This window comes from Rana temporaria, chromosome 3 (assembly GCF_905171775.1).
Source record: "Rana temporaria chromosome 3, aRanTem1.1, whole genome shotgun sequence".
In the NCBI taxonomy this organism is placed as follows: Eukaryota; Metazoa; Chordata; class Amphibia; order Anura; family Ranidae; genus Rana; species Rana temporaria.
The window spans coordinates 179,154,592-179,177,630 of NC_053491.1; the positions used below are offsets into that span (position 1 = coordinate 179,154,592).

Genomic DNA, 23,039 nt, shown 5'->3' on the forward strand with positions numbered 1-23,039 from the left:
TTTCACTGCTATTGTGATGGTAAATTAGAATATCTCTCCTCTCTTCCTTTTTTGGTGACCACTCTAAAATTTGGATTTTTCCTTCTGTTAGTTCCAATGGCAGTGGACATCAGGACATAGAGAAAGCAAAAGCTACATTCTAATGTTCACTTGCTTGTATGACAACTTTGTTATTGTTTTTAAAGTTTGCTATTAAATTGCATTACTTTTCTTCTTTTAACCCATCGTGAATTTTTTTTTCATTACAGATTATTTACGACAAAGTTATGGGCTTACCATGGACTTTAACACACCAAATGATTACAACAAACTGGTGCTTTCACTTTTATCTGGACTCCCTAATGAAGTGGACTTTGCAATTAATGTTTGCACACTTCTGTCTAATGAAAGCAAACATGTAATGCAGCTTGAAAAGGACCCCAAAATTATCACCTTGTTGCTTGCAAATGCTGGTGTATTTGATGACAGTGAGTATAAGTGCCTGTTTTGGATTTCTGGATTTTATTATGACTTCTTTTTAACCTCTTGTTGACCGTATATATGCAGCAGCAAGAATGGTGGGCTTTAACACCAAGTTGTTGCACGTACTGTATGCGTCCATAGCGGTATGTGATTGTGTGCTGAAATTGTGGTCACTGCGCACTCCCAGCCAACTGACCGATGTCACTGACAGTTGTCAGACAAGGCCTTTGATTAAGAGCCAATGGGACCAGCTGACGAGCATGTTACATCTGTGAGAGCCAATCAAAGCAGTCACATACAGTAGCCATTAAAGCCCTTTTAACACTGCCTCCTGGTGGCCCTTTAATGGAGGTCAAGGTGCACCTGCCAGCAAGCTGCCTGAAATGACTAGCTAGAATGGTGCCTGGTGAGCAACAGTTGCCCCTTTTATGCTATTTAGTGAAGCACAGGAATATGATGGTAAACTCCAATCTGAAGGAAAGGAAAGCTTATGCATTGGAAATTAAGTTGCTAATGAGTTCTTCCATGCACTTGGAGGTAATTTAAAGTGCCCTGTAATAATTGCTCTGGATTAGGGTAGAATTGCAGTGTTTGGCAACAATAACAACTTTTGCTTAAGTTGAACTAAAATCAAATGCTTTTCTTCCATTAAAAATATATAAATGTTAGAGTATGGATAACTACAGGTTTACAGAAGTGGTTGATCCTGTAAGCAACCCGGGGCCCTCCAGCTGTTGCAGAACTACAAGTCCCAACATGCCTCTGGGAGTAATTGTAACTGCCAGCCTTGCAATGCCTCATGGGAAATGTAGTTCCACAACAGCTGGAGGGCACCAGGTTGCCTACCCCTGCTGTAGAGCATCATGCAACTGGTGGCTCTGGAAATCGCATAGTAAATTCAACATTTGTAAGACTGGCACCTGCTTCTAGTACTTGTGTTTTTTTTTTTTTTTTATTTCACAAAAGTTTTTATTGAGAGGAAAAAATAAGGTTACATTTACAACATATTTAACATTCCCAATGTAAGGAAGACATTTTGATCAGGCCACAAAAATTATAGGGAGTATGATAATAGGAATGTGGATATATAAAGAAAACTTTCTCTTTCTCTTTCGACGGACACAGCCTTCTTTGACCTTAGGGTTATGCTTCTTCCTACCAGGAGATTTAGGCAGAATTCTACAGCACTTAAGATGTTAAAACCTTTCCTTCATGCCGCTCCTCCCAGGGTTCATGGCTCCCCCAGGCATAACCCACACCCTGCTCTAGCAGCCTCAGTTTGTTTTCTGCCCAACGACAGGAGAGTCAGGCTGTCTCTGGAGTCCTGGACTCTGGAGTTTTTCTCGCTTTTTATTATTTTGTTCCTGCATTTTTGAATCCTGCGATTCTTCTATCAACAGCCGACTGGGTGACAGGCTGGGTCCTCGACCCTTGTAGTCCCCCCATGTTCGGCCTTCGAGCTTGTGCCGGCCCTCAGCTCAGCTTTGGGACGTCCACGACAGGCCCCGTTGCTCCAGGGGCGGCCGGGGAACTTCGGTTCTAGGGCACACATATGACCGGTCTTTTATGGCTTTGTCACAGTGTGTCTGGCCGACAGCCATGCCGTTCGCGGAAGTTGGTTCTGTCTGGGATACCTCCAGCCGGGTAGTCGCAGGACAGGTAAGTAGTGGCCCCTTACAGGTAAGTGGTCTGGCTGGAATGTTTCACTTGGAAGGTCGACTGAGGGGTTTCCCTGCTTTCCTCTCTCCCTTATTCCTCTCCCTCCTTCCCCTTTTGGGTGACAGCTGTGCGGGTTTTTTTTTTCTGGGACTCATGTTCACTGGACCCGTGGTATAGTGGGGGCTGTGTGTGTCACTGCAGGGGACTGTGGTGTTCACTTCTGGACTTTTTCTGTGTGCTGTATGGTGATTTTTTTGTGCTGACAGTTTGAGGTACACTGTCTTTTTAAATCTGCGCTACGGCGGCCATTTTGCCGGAGCTGCTCTTTGTATTGTTCGGCGGCCATTTTCTTGTGGCCAGTGCTGTTTTCAGCTTTCGATTGGCCTCTTGTGACGGTTTCGGCGGTGGAAAAAGACCGCAAATCCGTCTGAGGAGACAGACGCAGCGCTGCAGCTTTCCTATCAGCACATCTTGTCCTTCACAGACCGTGCTGTACCGGGAGGGTGGTGAGTCCCAGGGGTCCCCATTCTGTTCTAGCGGCCAGGAGGTGACCTGTGGGGGATTTTTTTTCTGCTTTAGCAGTGGGGGTGACACGGCAGCTGCACTATGGAGCCTGAATCAGGCCCCTCATTCCTAACTATGCCGGAGTTAACCCTTAGCGCCCCCTTCCCCTGCCACATCTGTTGAGGCAATGTCGGCTGTCCTGGAGTCCTTTCTCACCAGGTTTGAAGCAGCCAGTGCTCGGATGGGCGGGTAAAAAGCGTCCAGATCAGATCATGCTGTTGCTGCTTCTGGTTCTGTAATGTCAGAGGAGCTCTTATTACTGCGGTGCGTGAGACTCTAAAATTGGAGGATGTGGCGGAGACACCTGCGGTGTCGGTCCCTTTTGGATTCCGCAAACCACCGCGTACCGCTAAAGTATTCCCCTGTGTTCCTTATTTGGACAATATGTTATATAAGGAATGGGATACACCGCAAAAAGTTTACTGTTCCTAAAAGCTTTGCTACCCGTTACCCCCTTGAGGAGGACTTCTTGAAAATGTGGGTCTCTCCTCCGTCAGTGGACCCTCCTGTGTCCAGACTGAGCAAGGCTACTACCTTGCCTGTGGAAGGGGCTCCTGCATTCAAGGACCCCGCTGATAGGAGGGTGGAGGCCGTGGCCCGCTCCCTATCCACGGTAGTGGGTTCGGCGGTGAGGCCGGCTCTGGCCGGAGCCCTGGTGGCGCAGACCCTGACTGAAAGAGCGAAGCTCCTGCTGCAGGAGCTGGAGGTCCAAGGTGCTTCCGAGTCCTCTAGGGACCTGGCTGAACAATTGGTTCAGGGTCAAAAATTTCTCTGCGAGGCGGCCATGGACGCGATACCTTTGCTTTCCAGGGCTTCCGTTTACGCTGTGGTTCTGCACCGCCTTGTGTGGCTGAAATGCTGGTCGGCTGACCAGTCCTCAAAAAGGCCCTGGTGGATTTGCCCTTTAAGGGCGAACGGCTTTTTGGGGCGTCCCTGGATGACATCATAAAGGATGCCACGGGGGGTAAGAGCACGTTGCTCCCGCAGTCTGGGAAGGGTAAGGAACCTTGCCGCAAGCAAGGCCCTACCTTTACTACCTCTAAGCGTTTTTTTTCGTGCGCCCAGCACGGCGGTAAAAGGTCCGCAAGGTGCTAAAGCCCCTGCTGCAGGGCGAAAGCGCACCTGGTTCAACGAACCCAACAAGCCTGCTTCCGCATGAAGGTCTGCCCCCGCCCGGGTCTCGGGTGGGGGGACGACTTCGCGAATTTGCGGATCGGTGGCAGTCTCTTCTGTCCGACCGTTGGGTTTGCGAGGTGGTTGCCTCGGGGTACAAGATAGAGTTTCTCTCTTGTCCCCCAAATAGATTTTTTCCCTCCAACCTCCAGCTTCCTCCGGATCGTCGGCTAGCCCTGTCCTGGGCTGTCCAGGATCTTCTGGACAGAGGGGTGGTTGTGCCGGTTCCCTCGCAGGAACGGTTTCAGGGGTTCTACTCCAATCTGTTCGTGGTCCCCAAGAAGGGAGGGGTTCGCCCTATCCTGGACCTAAAGTCCCTCAACTCCTTTGTCAAAGTGCAAAGATTCAGGATGAAGTCGGTACGATCGATCATAGCGGCCCTCCACCAGGGGGACTTCATGGCGTCCTTGAACATCATGGACGCATACCTGCATGTTCCCATTTGCAGAAGTGGTCATCTCTTCGCTTCTGCATGAGGGTTCTGGGTCTGATGGTAGCCTCCTTCGAGGCGGTTCCGTATGCCCAATTCCACACCAGGGTACTACAGAAAGAGATTCTGTCACGTTGACAAGGTCCCATCTTCTCTGGATCACCAGATTCGGTTGAGCCATCTGGCCAAGTCTTCCCTGGCGTGGTGGCTGACGTCTCCGGTGCTTCGGTCCGGGAAGTCGTTTCTTTCGTGCCGCTGGACAGTGGTCACGACGGATGCCAGCCTCTTCGGCTGGGGGGCGTTTGGGGCACCCAGTCAGCCCAGGGGCGCTGGACTCGGGAGGAGTCCCGCCTGCCGATCAATATTCTAGAGCTCCGAGCAATCAAGCTGTGCCTTGCCAGGTGGTCCCTGGAGCTGCAGGGCAGTCCTGTCAGGATCCAGTCCGACAACGCCACGGCTGTGGCGTACGTCAATCATCAGGGCGGCACAAGGAGCTCGGCTGCAGCGACGGAGGTCGCTCACATACTTCGGTGGGCCGAAAGGTCCGTTCCGGCTCTGTCGGCCGTATACATTCCGGGGGTTCAGAATTGGCAGGCCGACTTCCTAAGTCGCACGACTCTGGATCCGGGGGAGTGGTCTCTCCACCCGGAGGTGTTTCCGAACCTGTGCCAAAAATGGGGCACTCCAGATGTGGACCTTCTGGCGTCCCGTCTCAATCGGAAGGTGCCACGGTTCGTGGCCAGGTCAAAAGACCCGTGGGCGGACTCATCAGACGCGTTGGTGGCTCCCTGGGGTCACTATCACCTGATTTACGCCTTCCCTCCGCTAAGGCTCCTGCCTCGCCTGCTGCGCAGGGTGGATGCCGAAGGGATTCCAACAATCCTGATCGCCCCAGACTGGCCACGTCCCTCTTGGTACGCGGACCTTGTACGTCTGGTGGCAGACGTTCCCTGGCGCCTACCCCTGAGGGAAGATCTCCTGTCTCAGGTCCGATCTTCCATCCTGCTTTACGGTCACTGGCTTTAACGGCGTGGCTGTTGAGAGCCAGGTGCTGAAGGACCGGGGCCTGTCGGGCCCGGTGATCTCTATACCATGCTGCGTGCACGGAAGTCCACTTCTCGGAAGATTTACCATTGTACATGGAAAGCATACATCTCTATGTGTGAGGAGAAGTGGCACCCCCGTACTTACGTGGTGTCCCGGATCCTGCTGTTCCTGCAGCGGGGAGTGGACCAGGCTCTTGCCTTGAGCACGATCAAGAGTCAGATTTCTGCTCTGGCTGTCTATTTTCAGCATCCCTTGGCAGCACACTCCTTGATTCGCACGTTTGTGCAGGGGGTCTGCCATGTGGCCCCTCCGGTGCGCCCTCCACTGCCTTCATGGGACTTGAATTTGGTCCTCTCGGTGCTTCACCATGCCCCCTTTGAGGACATTCGGGAGATCCCCTTGCTGACTCTATCACAGAAGGTGGTCTTTCTGGTAGCTATTACCTCTATCAGACGAGTGTCTGAACTGGCGGCCTTGTCTTGCAAGGCCCCCTACTTGGTCATCCATCAGGATAAGGCGGTGCTGCGCCCGCAGGCCTCTTTTCTTCCGAAGGTCGTTTCGGCCTTTCACATTAACGAGGACATTGTTCTTCCATCCTTATGTCCTCAGCCGAAAAACCAGAAGGAGGCCACTTTACATTCTCTGGATGTGGTTCAGGCCCTTCGAGTTTACTTGTTGGCGACAGCTCCGTTCCGGAAGTCGGACTCGCTGTTCGTGTCAGTGTCCGGTCCCAGTAAGGGCCTGGCAGTCTCGTCGGCCACCATTTCCAGGTGGATCCGACAGGTTGTGCTTCAGGCCTATGCCCTGAAGGGGCGGGCTCCCCCTTTTCGGGTCATGGTGCATTCGACCAGGGCGATCAGGGCCTCTTGGGCTTTCCGACACCAAGCCTCTGTGTTACAGGTGTGTAAGGCTGCGACCTGGTCGTCGGTCCACACTTTTTCAAAGTTTTATAAGGTGGATGTGAGTGCATCTTCTGATGCCTCCTTCGGCCGCAGGGTGTTACAGGCAGCAGTTTAAGGTTGGAATTTCTCCGTTGAGTAACTCCGGTTTTGTTTGGGGTGTAACCTGTTTTTGCTGTGTTATTTTTCCCACCCCTCAAATTTTTTGACACTGCTTGGGGACGTCCCTAAGGTCAAAGAAGGCTGTGTCCGTCTATGAACGAAAGAGAAAATAGGATTTTTGTACTCACCGTAAAATCCATTTCTCTGCGTTCATAGATGGACACAGCACCCACCCCTCTGTTTGTACTGCTTGTTACGAACTGAGGCTGCTAGAGCAGGGTGTGGGTTATGCCTGGGGAGCCACGCCCCCTGGGAGGAGCAGCATGAAAGAAAGGTTTTAACACCTTAAGTGCTGTAGAATTCTGCCTAAATCTCCTAGTAGGAAGAAGCATAACCCTAAGGTCAAAGAAGGCTGTGTCCGTCTATGAACGCAGAGAAATGGATTTTACGGTGAGTACAAAAATCCTATTTTTTTCAAGCATATGGGAATTTTACGAATTTTCCACATGTAATCCCAGTTAGAACAAGAATCTAAGTGAGAGCACGTACGCCTGCATAAGATTGCAACGACCCCCATAGACCAATAACGACAGGTCTATCCGCGGTCATGTAAGAGCTCTCAAGCTCGATGTTGCTGTGGCTTTATAAACATTAGGAGCCCGTGGCAAGGTTCCTAGCTAGCATTTGGTCAATCATGTCGTTATTGGGGGGGGGGGGGGGGGGGGGGGGTAGAGTAAGGTAAAGATAGAGATAAATATTGAATGGAATTGGTGTAGGAAAAGAGGGGGGAGAAATACAGGACAGCTGAAGTGTGTTCAACAGGCCCAAATCAATGTGAATTTCTGAATACGATCCTGGGATGTGTGTATCAATTTCTCCATCTCCTCTATCTTAACAACTCTGTTCAGCCACTCTCCGGTGGTTGGTATGTCCGTTGATCGCCAGTGTGTAGGAAGTCTAGCTGCATTAACCATATGCATGGCCAATGATCTGTGGTAGGCTCGTTTGGGGAGGGTAGTGTGATGCAAGAGATACTGAGCAGGATTATAATCTAGCGTGATGGTACTTCTCTGTTAAAGGCAGCTCATCCTAGCAACATGTATTTCAGGCACCTCAGTTATTCTTTTATTGAAAAATAAAGAATTGGGGTAAATTTCAATTTAGGTGTCCTTTCAGCTTCTACTGAGAAGCTGGAATAAGCTTTTAGCATTACTGCAGTGTAGATAACATTTTCTCCCCTTCTGTAAGTATTTTCATATCGACTACAAATAACTGTGGTTCTGTCTTTCCAATGTTACATGTTCCAAAACCTGGAGAAGAGCATTTGCAGTTGCTCTAGTGTTTTTTAGGGCTCCAGTACCTGCCAGTTTTCATCTCCATAGATATTTGTGTTTTATGAATTTACCGCAATTTACCTTCCAGCTGTTCCTCAGCTAAAAACATGTGGATCTTGTAGAGATCTGTAAATTGGGATACTTGAGAGCAGCAGTGCGTCCCAGTCTGCAGTATTTTGCCTTTTGCTCCTAGCTTCTTTTTGATGTAGCGTTCAGCAGCCTTCTCTTCAGATTCTTTAGTGTGATACATGTGGTAACTTTCCCCATATGCACGAAGCTAAAAAAAATTGGTTGCTTGGTTCATATAATTTCATAAAAATGTGTTTTATAATAGTATTTTTATTGTTGCCCCTCTTTATATGTGGATTACTTGCTGACATATGCTAAAGATCTTTGTTCTGTACTCACCCTAGAAAGACTAATTAACTTTAATTTACCTTTTTAATATTTATTATGCCTAAGTTTTTTTTTAATGTTTTGTGGATTTAATTTGTTATACTTCATTCTTTTATGGTCTTCATTTTTGCAATTAACAGCTCTGGGATCTTTTTCTGCGGTTTTTGGTGATGAATGGAAGGAAAAAACAGACAGGGATTTTGTACAGGTAATGTATTTTATTCTTGAGTGATAAGCATGCTATAAAAATTGTTGAAAAAAATAGAACTGTTAAATATGTACTAGCACACATATACTAATTTTACTTTTTAAGGGCGCTTTCACACTACCACGCTGTGCTTTGTCTGCAGTGTTCCTGCAGTTTTCATGTGTGTTCGTTACGCTTTCCCATAGACTTCTATTGGTGGGCTTTCTGAAAGCGCACCAAAAGTCCTGCATGCACAACCTTTGGTACACTTTCAGAAAACGCACCAAAATTGTGGGATGTAATAAGTCTATGGGAAAGCGCAGCTAACCCACATGAAAGCCTTGGGTACACTGTGCTGTTGGCAAAGCACAGCAGATCAGTGTGAAGCTGTCCTGAATCCTCTGGAATCTTCAGTTTAAAGCCTGAACTGCAAACCATGATCTGATGAGGTTATTGGTTATGTATAAATTGCAATGAGTCGATCAATCTTGTCCTATGAATTGGGAAGGTCACAAGGTGAATTGTACACAGATAGGGCAGCAAGTCGAGTTAGGCTCCAATGCACAAAATAAAGAAATTATACCTTTCCTAAAACATTTACATAGAGGTTTATATAATGGCAGAGTAGCAAGTCGGAATTCAAAGAAAAGTAATGACAGGCTGTGATTGGTCTGAGGGCATGGCATGGTGGCCGATACCCAATACAGGCATGCTGTTTTTCTGCAGTGTCTTGCACCTGTGAATGGCCAGGTAAAGGATGAAAACTGAATATGCCAACACAGATCAACTTATGTCTTTGTGTGGTCAGTTTACAACAGTGTGTTTCTTTTTAAAGAATTTTCAGTCCCAAGGAACCTAGTCTAAAGGCTCAATCATACATGGGGTTGTACACATGGGTATATGATGTGATGCTTTTGTTTCATGATTGTGGCAAGAAATCATACCATGTCACATGCATGTGGTTGTGGCATTTAGCGGATTAAAACACACGGAGGCCCCATATCGTCGCTTCACACCTGTTGAATGCCTCTAAAAAGCGGTTTAAGCATGAATCGCTTTTCAGGGAAGTGGTGGGCCTTTCCGCTAGGGTGAAAACGCTCCTTAAAAAGCAGTCCCGCTACTTCAGAAAAGTAGTTCTGATCATACAGAGTAGGGTTGTCCCGATACCACTTTTTTAGGACTGAGTACAAGTACTGATACTTTTTTTCAAGTACTCGCCGATACCGATACTTTTTTTTTAAATGTGTCCCCAAATGCAGCCGTGTCCCCCCCCCCCCACAAATGCAGCCATGTCCCCCCCCCCCCATAGATGCAGCCATGTCCCCCCCATAGATGCAGCCATGTCCCCCCCCCCCCCATAGATGCAGCCATGTCCCCCCCATAGATGCAGCCATGTCCCCCCCATAGATGCAGCCATGTCCCCCCCATAGATGCAGCCATGTCCCCCCCATAGATGCAGCCATGTCCCCCCCCATAGATGCAGCCATGTCCCCCCCCCATAGATGCAGCCATGTCCCCCCCCCCATAGATGCAGCCATGTCCCCCCCCGTAGATGCAGCCATGTCCCCCCCCCGTAGATGCAGCCATGTCCCCCCCCGTAGATGCAGCCATGTCCCCCCCCCCCGTAGATGCAGCCATGTCCCCCCCCCCATAGATGCAGCCATGTCCCCCCCCCCATAGATGCAGCCATGTCCCCCCCCCATAGATGCAGCCATGTCCCCCCCCCATAGATGCAGCCATGTCCCCCCCCCCCCCATAGATGCAGCCATGTCCCCCCCCCCCCATAGATGCAGCCATGTCCCCCCCCATAGATGCAGCCATGTCCCCCCCCATAGATGCAGCCATGTCCCCCCCCCATAGATGCAGCCATGTCCCCCCCCATAGATGCAGCCATGCCCCCCCCATAGATGCAGCCATGCCCCCCCCATAGATGCAGCCATGCCCCCCCCCCATAGATGCAGCCATGTCCCCCCCCCCCCATAGATGCAGCCATGTCCCCCCCCCCATAGATGCAGCCATGTCCCCCCCCCATAGATGCAGCCATGTCCCCCCCCCATAGATGCAGCCATGTCCCCCCCCCCATAGATGCAGCCATGTCCCCCCCCCCCCCATAGATGCAGCCATGTCCCCCCCCCATAGATGCAGCCATGTCCCCCCCCATAGATGCAGCCATGTCCCCCCCCCATAGATGCAGCCATGTCGTCCCCCCCCCCATAGATGCAGCCATGTCGTCCCCCCCCCCCCATAGATGCAGCCATGTCCCCCCCCCCCCATATGCAGCCATGTCCCCCCCATAGATGCAGCCATGTCCCCCCCCCATAGATGCAGCCATGTCCCCCCCCATATGCAGCCATGCCCCCCCCCCATATGCAGCCATGTCCCCCCCCCGTAGATGCAGCCATGTCCCCCCCCCCGTAGATGCAGCCATGTCCCCCCCCGTAGATGCAGCCATGTCCCCCCCCGTAGATGCAGCCATGTCCCCCCCCGTAGATGCAGCCATGCCCCCCTCCCCCATAGATGCAACCATGCCCCCCTCCCCCATAGATGCAGCCATGCCCCCCCCATAGATGCAGCCATGCCCCCCCCCCATAGATGCAGCCATGCCCCCCCCCCCATAGATGCAGCCATGCCCCCCCCCCATAGATGCAGCCATGTCCCCCCCCCCATAGATGCAGCCATGTCCCCCCCCATAGATGCAGCCATGTCCCCCCCCCATAGATGCAGCCATGTCCCCCCCCATAGATGCAGCCATGTCCCCCCCCCCCATAGATGCAGCCATGTCCCCCCCCATAGATGCAGCCATGTCCCCCCCCATAGATGCAGCCATGTCCCCCCCCCATAGATGCAGCCATGTCCCCCCCCCATAGATGCAGCCATGTCCCCCCCCCATAGATGCAGCCATGTCCCCCCCCCATAGATGCAGCCATGTCCCCCCCCCATAGATGCAGCCATGTCCCCCCCCCATAGATGCAGCCATGTCCCCCCCCCATAGATGCAGCCATGTCCCCCCCCCCCATAGATGCAGCCATGTCCCCCCCCCATAGATGCAGCCATGTCCCCCCCCCATAGATGCAGCCATGTCCCCCCCCCATAGATGCAGCCATGTCCCCCCCCCATAGATGCAGCCATGTCCCCCCCCATAGATGCAGCCATGTCCCCCCCCCCATAGATGCAGCCATGTCCCCCCCCCCATAGATGCAGCCATGTCCCCCCCCCCCATAGATGCAGCCATGTCCCCCCCCATAGATGCAGCCATGTCCCCCCCCCATAGATGCAGCCATGTCCCCCCCCCATAGATGCAGCCATGTCCCCCCCCCCCCATAGATGCAGCCATGTCCCCCCCCCCATAGATGCAGCCATGTCCCCCCCCCATAGATGCAGCCATGTCCCCCCCCCATAGATGCAGCCATGTCCCCCCCCCCCATAGATGCAGCCATGTCCCCCCCCCCATAGATGCAGCCATGTCCCCCCCCCATAGATGCAGCCATGTCCCCCCCCCATAGATGCAGCCATGTCCCCCCCCCATAGATGCAGCCATGTCCCCCCCCCCATAGATGCAGCCATGTCCCCCCCCCATAGATGCAGCCATGTCCCCCCCCCCATAGATGCAGCCATGTCCCCCCCCATAGATGCAGCCATGTCCCCCCCCATAGATGCAGCCATGTCCCCCCCCCCATAGATGCAGCCATGTCCCCCCCCCCCCATAGATGCAGCCATGTCCCCCCCCATAGATGCAGCCATGTCCCGTCCCCCCCCATAGATGCAGCCATGTCCCCCCCCATAGATGCAGCCATGTCCCCCCCCCCATAGATGCAGCCATGTCCCCCCCCATAGATGCAGCCATGTCCCCCCCCCATAGATGCAGCCATGTTCCCCCCCCCCATAGATGCAGCCATGTTCCCCCCCCCCATAGATGCAGCCATGTTCCCCCCCCCCCATAGATGCAGCCATGTTCCCCCCCCCCATAGATGCAGCCATGTCCCCCCCCCATAGATGCAGCCATGTCCCCCCCCCCATATGCAGCCATGTCCCCCCCCCCCATATGCAGCCATGTCCCCCCCCCCATATGCAGCCATGTCCCCCCCCCCCAATATGCAGCCATGTCCCCCCCCATATGCAGCCATGTCCCCCCACCCCCATTAGGGTTGCCAACTCATCCCTTTAAAAACAGAACACATATGAATTACACAGGTTCTGAGGCTAATTTAATGCAAATAAGGCACCAAGTGAGTTTAATTGCCTCCTTAATCAGCCACAGAACCTGTGTAATATGTGTTCTGTTTTAAAGGGATGAGTTGGCAACCCTACCCCCCCATATGCATCCTTGTCTCCCCCCCCATATGCAGCCTTGTCTCCCCCCCCATATGCAGCCTTGTCTCCCCCCCCCCATATGCAGCCTTGTCTCCCCCCCCATATGCAGCCTTGTCTCCCCCCCATATGCAGCCTTGTCTCCCCCCCCCCCATATGCAGCCTTGTCTCCCCCCCCCATATGCAGCCTTGTCTCCCCCCCCATATGCAGCCTTGTCTCTCCCCCCCCCCCATATGCAGCCTTGTCTCTCCCCCCCCCCCCCCCATATGCAGCCTTGTCTCCCCCCCCCCCCATATGCAGCCTTGTCTCCCCCCCCCCCATATGCAGCCTTGTCTCCCCCCCCCCCCCCCCCATATGCAGCCTTGTCTCCCCCCCCCCCATATGCAGCCTTGTCTCCCCCCCCCCCCCATATGCAGCCTTGTCTCCCCCCCCCCCATATGCAGCCTTGTCTCCCCCCCCATATGCAGCCTTGTCTCCCCCCCCCCATATGCAGCCTGGTCTCCCCCCCCCCCATATGCAGCCTTGTCTCCCCCCCCATATGCAGCCTTGTCTCCCCCCCCATATGCAGCCTTGTCTCCCCCCCCATATGCAGCCTTGTCTCCCCCCCCATATGCAGCCTTGTCTCCCCCCCCCCATATGCAGCCTTGTCTCTCCCCCCCCCCCCCCCATATGCAGCCTTGTCCCCCTTACCTGCATCCCCGCGCCGCCGCCTGGTTAATACGGGCGGGGAACATTACAGCTTTCATTTGAATAGCTGTAGTGATTCGCGCCGCTTTTTAGACACTCCCCCTTGCTCGGGATTGGACAGTTCACCTGAGCAAGGGGAAGTGTCTATACGCGGCGGGAAACACTACAGCTATTTAAATGAAAGCTGTAATGTTCCCCGCCCGTATTAACCAGGCAGCGGGGATGCGGCGTAACGGCGGCGGCTGGGGTCCACTGGTATCGGATGAGGCATCGGGGGTATTTGCGGGAGTACAAGTACTCCCGCAAATACTCGGAATCGGTCCCGATACCGATACTGGTATCGGTATCGGGACAACCCTAATACAGAGTGTAGGGGGCAGAATTAAAAGTAATGTTAAGACATACACACACGTAAACATACACGTACATAAGCTCACATAATATACACATACATGCACACAGCCTTTTCAAAAACGCTAGTCTGACTTTCAATTTTTAAATTCACATTTGGCACCTGCACTACCAGGTGAAATGCTTATTTACACATTGCTGCATGGTAGGGGGAGACAGAGCAGGTATGAAATCAGGAAGAAGCCTCCCCCATCCACAGCTCTGCACATTACTGTTCCCCTGATCGAGCTCCCACTCTGTCCACTTGTGGAGGCAGAGAAGCAAGTGGGAGCTCAATCGGGGCAACAGTATGCCTTTCTCAACAGCACCCTGGTTGAGAGGCTGGGTTATAAGAAGGAATGGTGACTTGTGGGACCAACCAGATACTTCATATAGAAGGCATGATAGAGACTATGATTTATAAAAATATATGTAAAAACACACATGGGGGGGGGGGGGGGTTAATATACACTTGAAGACTCGTACTTCTTGCTGAAGATCTTGCCAACACAATGAGGTTCTTCCTCTTAGACCCCATACACACTATTAGATTTTCTTCAGATTTACCAAAACCATGTAGTGCAAGGGCATGCCTGATTGCATACAAATTGAAACTCTTAAGGTTTGACCTCATATTATATGGTTTTGGTCAGGGGTTGACAAATTTGCTTGGAATCTAGGAGCCAGCTAAAAAAGTTAGGAGCCAAAAAATGCGCCCCGTCCCGACGTGCTTGCGCGCAGAAGCGAACACATACGTGAGCAGCGACCGCATATGTAAACTGTGTTCAAACCACACATGTGAGGTATTGCCGCGATTAGTAGAGCGAGAGCAATAATTCTAGCCCTAGTCCTCCTCTGTAACTCAAAACATGCAGCCTGTAGAGTTTTTTTAAACGTCGCCTATGGAGATTTTAAAGGGTAAAAGTTTGACGCCATTCCACGAGCAGACGTAATTTTGAAGCGTGACATGTTGGGTATCAATTTACTCGGCTTAACATTATCTTTCATAATATTAAAAAAAATGGGGATAACTTTACTGTTGTCTTATTTTTTTATAAAAAAAAGTGTAATTTTTCCCAAAAAAAGTGCGCTTGCAAGACCGCTGCGCAAATACGGCGTGACAGAAAGTATTGCAATGATCGCCATTTTATTCTCTAGGGGGTTAGGATAAAAAAATATATATAATGTTTGGGGGTTCTAATTAGAGGGAAGAAGATGGCAGTGAAAATAGTGAAAAATTACATTAGAATTGCTGTTTAACTTGTAATGCTTAACTTGTAATACCAACAGCCACCACCAGATGGCGCCAGCTTACACATCTGGTGGTAATAACTTGTAATACCAACGGCTCACCACCAGATGGCACCAGCTCACAAAAAAAAAAAATCTGAAGACAAAAATCTGCAGAAAATCTAATAGTGTGTATGGGGCTTTACTCCAGCTACACTTCATTCCCTATTGGAGCACTTTACAGACTCGACATTATATTCCTGCCTACTTTTAACAAGTCATTTTTGGCATGCTTTGCCAAACAGATTTCCAGTTTTCTGTACATTTATACTGTATAAAAGCTACTCTGTGAAGGACCATTTCATCTGCTGGGCTGTCTACTGTTCTTGGCTTAAATAATTACTTGTAAACAATAAAAGCAACAATCAGCGCACAAATACAGTTAAACTAAAAATATTGCAAGCTGAACACAAAAAAATGTAATCACGACCTCAAATTAAAAAAATATGTAAGTGCAGCGCAATGAAAGTCCATATAAAAGTAACTGAAGATGACACCCAGTGATACAGCGAAAACTCTTCAAACAAAAGTGATGTAACCTCCACCAACTAGAGAAATGCTTCCTTACCAGATGGGATGGACCATTTGCGTTAACAACTGGTTAAAACAGCTTGGTCTCGCCATAGGAAAGAAAACTCGGACGCATCCAGCAGAGTGGTATGTATTCCTAACAGATGGGATGGGCCATTGGCATTATCAACTGGTCAAAACAGCTTGGTCTCAGCATAGGAGAGAAGATGCGGATGGATCCAGCAGAGTGGTAAGTAATCCGATCAGATATGAAAAAACAGAAAACACAATCTCAGTGTAGACTGTATTTTATTCCAAGGGTAAAGTTCACTATACAGCAAAAATCCTGGACTGGACAATAGGCACAGGGAAATCCACTGGAGGACTACCGTCTGGTATATCGACAAAGTCCAATCGGACGTAACGTGCGTACGGGGAGGAGCTTTGTGACGTCACCCGCGTCTTTTCCATTGCCGTTTACAGCTGTACACCACGGCTACATGCCATGCTTTTTTATGGTTTTAATCTCATTCGCTATACCAGACGGTAGTCCTCCAGTGGATTTCCCTGTGCCTATTGTCCAGTCCAGGATTTTGCTGTATAGTGAACTTTTTTACCCTTGGAATAAAATTCAAACAGTCTACACTGAGATCGTGTTTTTCATTTTTTTTTTTTTCATATCTGATCGGATTACTTACCACTCTGCTGGATCCGTCCGCATCTTCTCTCCTATGCTGAGACCAAGCTGTTTTGACCAGTTGTTAATGCAAATGGTCCATCCCATCTGGTAAGGAAGCATTTCTCTAGTTGGTGGAGGCTACATCACTTTCGTTTGAAGAGTTTTCGCTGTATCACTGGGTGTCATCTTCAGTTATTTTTATATGGACTTACATATTTTTTTCATAAATAAATACTTGTCTTTTTAATCAGCTATTGGCCATATGTGCAGCAATTGTGAGGGAAGGTCAGATAGTCAAGTTTAGATTAATCTCTTTGCATGTTTCTCCAGAATTGTATATAATAAACTAACATTGTTAGCAACACATTTGTGTGACAGGCAATTACTGCATTCACCTTCCTCACATATTTTCCAGCATGGCTGCTCTCACTGGAAGTATAGCGATTTGTTTGGTTAAACTTCAGTTTTAAAGTACCTTTATTTCTTTTTCGTTTCAGTTTTGGAAGGATATTGTTGATGACAATGAAGTACGTGATCTCATATATGACAAAAGTAGATCTCAAGGTAGGCTGTCTGATACATCCAGGTATATGGAAACACTGAGAAAGGTGCACCCTCTTATCTTATTCATTCAAGACACAGGCAGGTGGTGGAACGGTAGCAAAACTTTTGATGACAGGGCATCTTCCCTATAACTCTGCCACTCGCGCTGAGTATATTACAGTTCTGGAGTAAAAATTGTGATAAAATTTACAAAACTACCTTAGTGATTAGCTTGGGTTCAGTGATCAGGCTACTGTCGGGTACCTGCAAAGTGATGACCAAGGGGGGCCAGAAAAAAAAAAATATATTTTAGAGATCAGGGAAAAGTTTGGTGGCATGTTATTAATGTTGAAGAGGTTTTTCCCTTCGGCCGGGTACTCACGACCAAACATGTACGATGAAAGCGGTCCGTCGGACCGTTTTCACCGTACATGCCTGCCAGAGGGCTTCTGTACGATGGTTGTACACACCATCGTACAGAAGTCCGCGCGTAAACAATACGCGGGGCGTGTCCCCGTCGCCGCGGCGATGACGCGGAGACGTGGGCGGGCCTGCCATTTAAAGGCTTCCACGCATGCGTCAAAGTCATTCGACGCATGCGAGGGACGGCGGGCGCCTGGACATGTACGGTAGGTCTGTACTGACGACCGTACATGTCCGAGCGGGCAGGATTCCAGCGGACGGTTTTAAAACACGTCCACGAATATTTGCCCGCTGGGAAAAGGCCCGGCGGGCAAATGTTTGCTGGAATTCGGCCCGCTCGTGCCTACACACGACCAAACATGTATGCTGAAACTGGTCCGCGGACCAGTTTCAGCATACATGTTTGGTCGTGTGTACGGGGCCTTCCTGACATTTCTTACATCAAAGAAGGATAAGTCTCTTGTGCAGAAGTGGGAAAACTGCAGCCCTCCAGCTGTTGTGGAACTACATGTCCCAAGAGGCATTGCAAGACTGACAGTTGCAAGCATGACTCAGAGGCATTATGGGACTTTTGTAGCTGAAGGGCCAGTGTTTGCCCACCCCTGTTCTAATGGGTGCAGATATACATTTTCTTTGGAGTGAAGAAAGGGTAATCGGGTAGATTTTTCTCCGCTTTTGGTTCACTAGTAACTTATGGGAACTATACCTAACACAGGCTTTAATTTTCTTGCTAAATAAAAAACAAAAAAAAAACTCACATTGACTTTGTTAGATGATGTATGATATATTGTGCACTTGTCGGATTTTTTCTATCCAGCGCATTATAAAGGACATATTTTCTTTGGTACGAATATGAAGTAAACCTATGTGCATTGCCAATGAATCATGTGATTACTTAATCTTTTTACAGTGTTTTTTTTTATTTTTACCCCCAGAAGGTTCATCTCCTGATTCTTTATGGGACTCGTTATTTCATCCACCTCGGAAGCTGGGTATAAATGACATTGAAGGACAGCGTGTTCTACAGATCGCAGTCATTTTGCGAAATCTCTCATTTGAGGAAAGCAATGTAAAACTTTTGGCAGCTAATCGGACTTGTCTCCGTTTCTTATTACTATCTGCTCATAGTCACTTTATTTCTCTACGGCAACTGGGTCTTGATACGTTGGGGAATATTGCAGCAGAGGTGAGAAATGTCAATGCTCCATTTTTTTTGTTATATTTTTGTAGCTAACAATATGGCTCCCTTTCCTAAATATTCACCTTTTTTCTTCCTCATTTACTTGAATATCGGCTTGTGAGTGTGATGCTAAAGCAACCAATAGCTCTCACTGACAATTTTTTTTTTTGCATTGTTCTCAGAACAAAAATTTGAGTGCTTTCCTTGTCGTCATAATGTAGGCAGCTTAAGTAGTAGTGGTTCAATTGTGTAAGCTCTGCAGGTTGTAAATGATATGTACCAAAATGTAATTCTCTCCTGTAATAATTACCACACCTTTAAAATTTTGGTGAAAGCAAACTAATCCCTGCTGGAGATCCGAATGACTATTTGAGAGGGCCCTCCCTTCTGCAACCTTGTCATTATTTAATTGCAAAACCAATATTCTACAGCTAATTTTCTCACTGGACTAAAATAAAACATACTTTTTATAAAATGAAGCAGCAAACTTGTGGTGGTTGGTTGTTTGTGTGTGTGTGTGTGTGTGTGTGTGTGTATGTTCAGTAATCTGCAAGTGCCATGTCACATTAACAACTTTTTGAAGCAGCTACAAACTAGGGGGTCGACCAATTATGGGTGTTGCCGATATTTACCTATAATTATAAAACGTACCGATATGCAGCTGCAGGCATCACCTTGGCATCGTTCTTTAGAGTGGATGGTCAGCTTTCTTATAACAATCGATGCGGCTCAGCAGCCGCTCGGCTGTTATTGCAAGCAGCAGGAGGACAACTCCCCCCGCTTGCCTGGGCTCTCCCGTGCCACTGGTAGACCTGAGCCACCAGCCGGCACATCTGCCTACTGCCCGAAGACTCTGATCTAGTAACCTGGGAGCGATGTTATGATTACTGACTTCCTAAATGCGCCACTTAAAAAAAATAAAAAAATTGAAAGTATTTGAAAACGCCCATCTTGAAGTTTTGAACACTTTCAAGTGCAGAGGAGGGGCTTGGGGTCTTATAGACCCCAGATCCCTCCTTAAAGAGTACCTGTCGCTGTATTACTGTCACAAGGGATGTTTACCTTCCTTCTGATGGCAATAAAAGTGATTAAAAATATATAAATTCAAAAGAACAGTAGAAATACAATTTTAATCTACAGAATATCGGCACCTGATATCAGCTATTGGCCTGAACGGCAGCTGAAGTTTCGGTCGTGAAAAAACAATCAGCTATGAGTAAGCACTAAAGTTACTGTTAAACGAGCCAGCTGTCCTAGGTTCCGTTGCTGTGACTTGTAGTGCCTGTTTCCAGTTTTTTACATTAGACACGTTGGATTGGCTGTCCTAATCATCTTTTGTTCTTAATTGCTATGTGCCTTGCTAGCACCCTCAATTCCTGAGAAGATTTGCACCCAACAAGACCTGCCTGGAGCGGCAATCTCTGTCTCGTGAAAAACGATATCGGGTGATCCCTACTACAAACCTCTCTGCTCAAAGTTTTATTAAAGTCGTTTTTCCTTTTGTTTTTTTTACCTGCTCTGTGCAATGATCTGCAGAGAGCAGGCCTTTACCCACTTCAACCCTGGAAGATTTTACCCCCTTTCAGAACAGAGCATTTTTTACAATTTGGCACTGCGTCGGTTTAAATGACAATTACGTGGTCATGCAATTCTGTACCCAAATGAAATTTGTGTCCTTTTTTCCCCACCAATAGAGTTTTTTTTTTTTGGTGGTATTTGATCGCCTCTGCGATTATTTTTTGCTCTATAAACAAAAAAAAAGCGACAGCATATTTACTATTTGCTATAATAAATATCCCCAATTTAAAAAAAAAAAAAAAAACACAAAAACAAATTTCAGTTTAGGCTGATAAGGAGCCTGTGGCTTCCACTACTGTGTCTCCTGTGAGATGAGGAAGAAAGGCGAGCGTTGCAGCCAGTTTCGGATTGAAAGAGTAGTCAGGTAAGTGTTTAGGGGCAAGTGCCACAAGCTATGGTGTGTTTTTTACCTTAACGCAGAGAATGCACTAGGATAAAAAAAAAAACCTTGGAACCACTTTAAGCTGGCCATATGAAAATGTTTAACAACTTGTCGATACAATGGCACAGCGGCAAACATTTCACCATTCACTGTGCTTGTATGGAATGGTGAATCCGCTTATTTTATTTTTTATCGTTCAGCCCCCGGCTGGTAATCCTTCTCTGGCAATTGTAGACAGTCACATATTCCATGCTGTAACTGGCTGCATTGCTTATCTAGGCAGTCTAAAGTTGCTGGTGTGCCATGGTGGTTATCAGCAGCTGTATTGTGTAATATGAGTAGCTACTGAAACTGGTGATTCTGCATCTCTAGCTCCGAATGCTACAAAATATCAGTTGCTCTGAGCAACTGAGCTACAAATCCCTTGAAATGTCCGCAAGTTAGACACTTCATTGAGACCCCTTTCACAGTGAGGCTGTGGGATGGGAAAAAGTCTTGCAAGAAGCATCTTTTGGGAGGTGTAGGAAAGCTGTATACAGCACTCCTACACTGCCCCTGCCTGTTGGCATGAATGGGCAGTGTTTCCGAAGCGCCGCAACATGGGCGTTGGTAACCCATTCGGCCGCTAGTGGGGGTTTAAAGCGCCGTCTAAAAACAGCATTAAAGCACCGCTAAAACTAGCGCTTACCACAAAAAAATGGGAAAACGTATTAACTAAAGTATAAGCCTAGGGTAGGAAATACAGCAGCTACTGTAAGTGGAAAAGAGTCAACAATGCCCATTTGCATGCCTGATCTCCGTGTCATGCAGCCAGTTGGCAGCTGTCCATTGAAACAAAGCCCCACCTCCTCCTCGTCCGTGATAGATGGAACACTCAGTTTCCCAGCAGTGAGTCAGTATTCAGTGTTCCGCCTATCACGGACGAGGAGGAAGTGGGGCTTTGTTACAATGGACAGCCGCCGTCTGACTGCATGACACGGAGATCAGGTATGCACATCGGAGTGACTCGAGTATAAGCCGAGGGGGGCTTTTTCAGCACAAAAAAAAAAAAACACTGGTGCAAAATTGCGTGTGACATTGACCTTGCGCTCCAAAGCCCTTAACCTCCTGTAATTTTTCGGTTATGTAAAGTGGGTGTCATGAAATTTGAGCTGGGCACATATTTGCAGTGTTTTCTTATCGTTCTTCAAAGGACTATGTCCTGTAGCTATCTCCTGCTCAGTTCTTCTGTTATCAGCCTGATTAACTCCTGACAAGTTCTCCTGTCCACTGTGATAAAAGAAGCCAGAGTTTTGTGTTGGGGAGGGAGCTATAGATAGATTAGCAGAGCTCTGAAAGATTCATAGATCAGAGCTTGAAAGTCTCTACCTATGTGGCAAGGGGATGTGTGCCTTTCCTCCAATCAGCTGTCCTGGCTTTATGCCCAGGCTTCTCTGCCATCTTGAACAGGAAGAGAAAATCTAACACCATGTGCACATTCTAAACAGTATATACAGATGAAGACCGCAAATATACATGTAAAACTCATGACTTGTAGTAGTAGTAGTATTCTTTTTATTATTTTAAATAACATTTTTATTTCTGCTTTAGCTTCAGCTAGATCCTGTTGACTTCAAAACCACTCACCTTATGTTTCACACCATCACAAAATGCCTAATGTCAAGGGACAGGTTCTTAAAAATGAGAGGTAAGTTTTGTTTTAGAAATTGTCAGTAAAAAAGCATTTATCATGCTAGTTCTCATTAACGTTCACTGTGGTTTGCTGTGTTTTACTATCAGGCATGGAAATCTTAGGAAACTTGTGTAAGGCTGAAGATAATGGTGTTCTTATATGTGAGTATGTGGATCAAGATAGCTACAAGGAAATCATATGTCATCTTTCTCTGCCGGATGTCCTGCTTGTAATCTCTACACTTGAGGTGCTCTATATGCTTACAGAACTTGGAGAAGTGGCCTGTGTGAAGATATCAAATGTAGAGCGAAGCATAGGTAAGACACTTCTGGTGTACTTAAAGGATTTGTTGTTTTTTCCTATGTACTGAATCATTAAGTAAGCTTTCTGTTTTTTAAATTGTGCATTGCTTTTTTTGGCAGTTTTTTTCTGTGGTAATATAGACCGTAATCTTACAATAGTTACTGTTTAAAAGTGTGCATCAGAAGTAGTTTTATAGCATGTGTTTTATATGTAAAGTCATGGGTACTTCTGATCTTCATATGCAGACACCTATTTTTAATTGTTTTCTATATGTGTTGATTGTTGCAGATACTCTAGTATGTCTTATTTCTATGGACATACAAATGTTTGGGCCTGATGCACTTACAGCAGTCAAACTTATAGAGCATCAAAGCTCCAACCACCAGGTGGTGTCAGAAATCCGCCCTCAAACTGTTGAGCATGTGCCTCCTGCAGCCAGTCCAACTCCTGCTCCAGGTAATTTTTAAGATCTTTCTGCTAACTGGTTTTATTTTGTTTGTACTCGTAAGAAAGTGTGGTGGTTGGGGCATTTAAATCTACCTTATCTGTTCCCTGTCCTACTAACACTTGTTGACAGCCAAACTTATTTTTAGGGCCTGTCAGCAATTGATTATTCTACGTAATGTTCTAGCTAAAAATGCAGATTTTTTTCTTTCTCTTTTTTTTGTCTTTTGTCTATGAGTGTATGATAATATGTATTGAAGATATGTAAAGTATTCTACTAGTGTATGTAGTTAGCCCTCACATAACCATATCTGCTATGTATATGGTAAAACCCCTGTTATATTTTATGAAAACAATAAAATAATATTGTAACATAAAAATGCAGATTTTAACGTG

At 48.0% G+C, this 23,039-nt stretch overlaps 1 protein-coding gene across 2 annotated transcripts in view; it reads left to right on the plus strand.

Annotated features, from left to right (window-relative positions):
* Positions 1-23,039, plus strand: part of ARID2 (AT-rich interaction domain 2) — a 129,872-nt gene that overhangs the window by 62,550 nt on the left and 44,283 nt on the right. Inside the window, exons 5-11 of one of the 2 annotated variants that reach the window (XM_040343900.1) lie at positions 249-467; positions 8,207-8,274; positions 16,616-16,682; positions 18,023-18,270; positions 21,815-21,911; positions 22,004-22,213; positions 22,488-22,655. In XM_040343900.1, the coding sequence (XP_040199834.1) occupies positions 249-467; positions 8,207-8,274; positions 16,616-16,682; positions 18,023-18,270; positions 21,815-21,911; positions 22,004-22,213; positions 22,488-22,655 (1,077 nt within the window). Of the gene's footprint in view, positions 1-248; positions 468-8,206; positions 8,275-16,615; positions 16,683-18,019; positions 18,271-21,814; positions 21,912-22,003; positions 22,214-22,487; positions 22,656-23,039 lie in introns of both variants that reach the window. The other variant, XM_040343899.1, reaches the window with a different exon arrangement.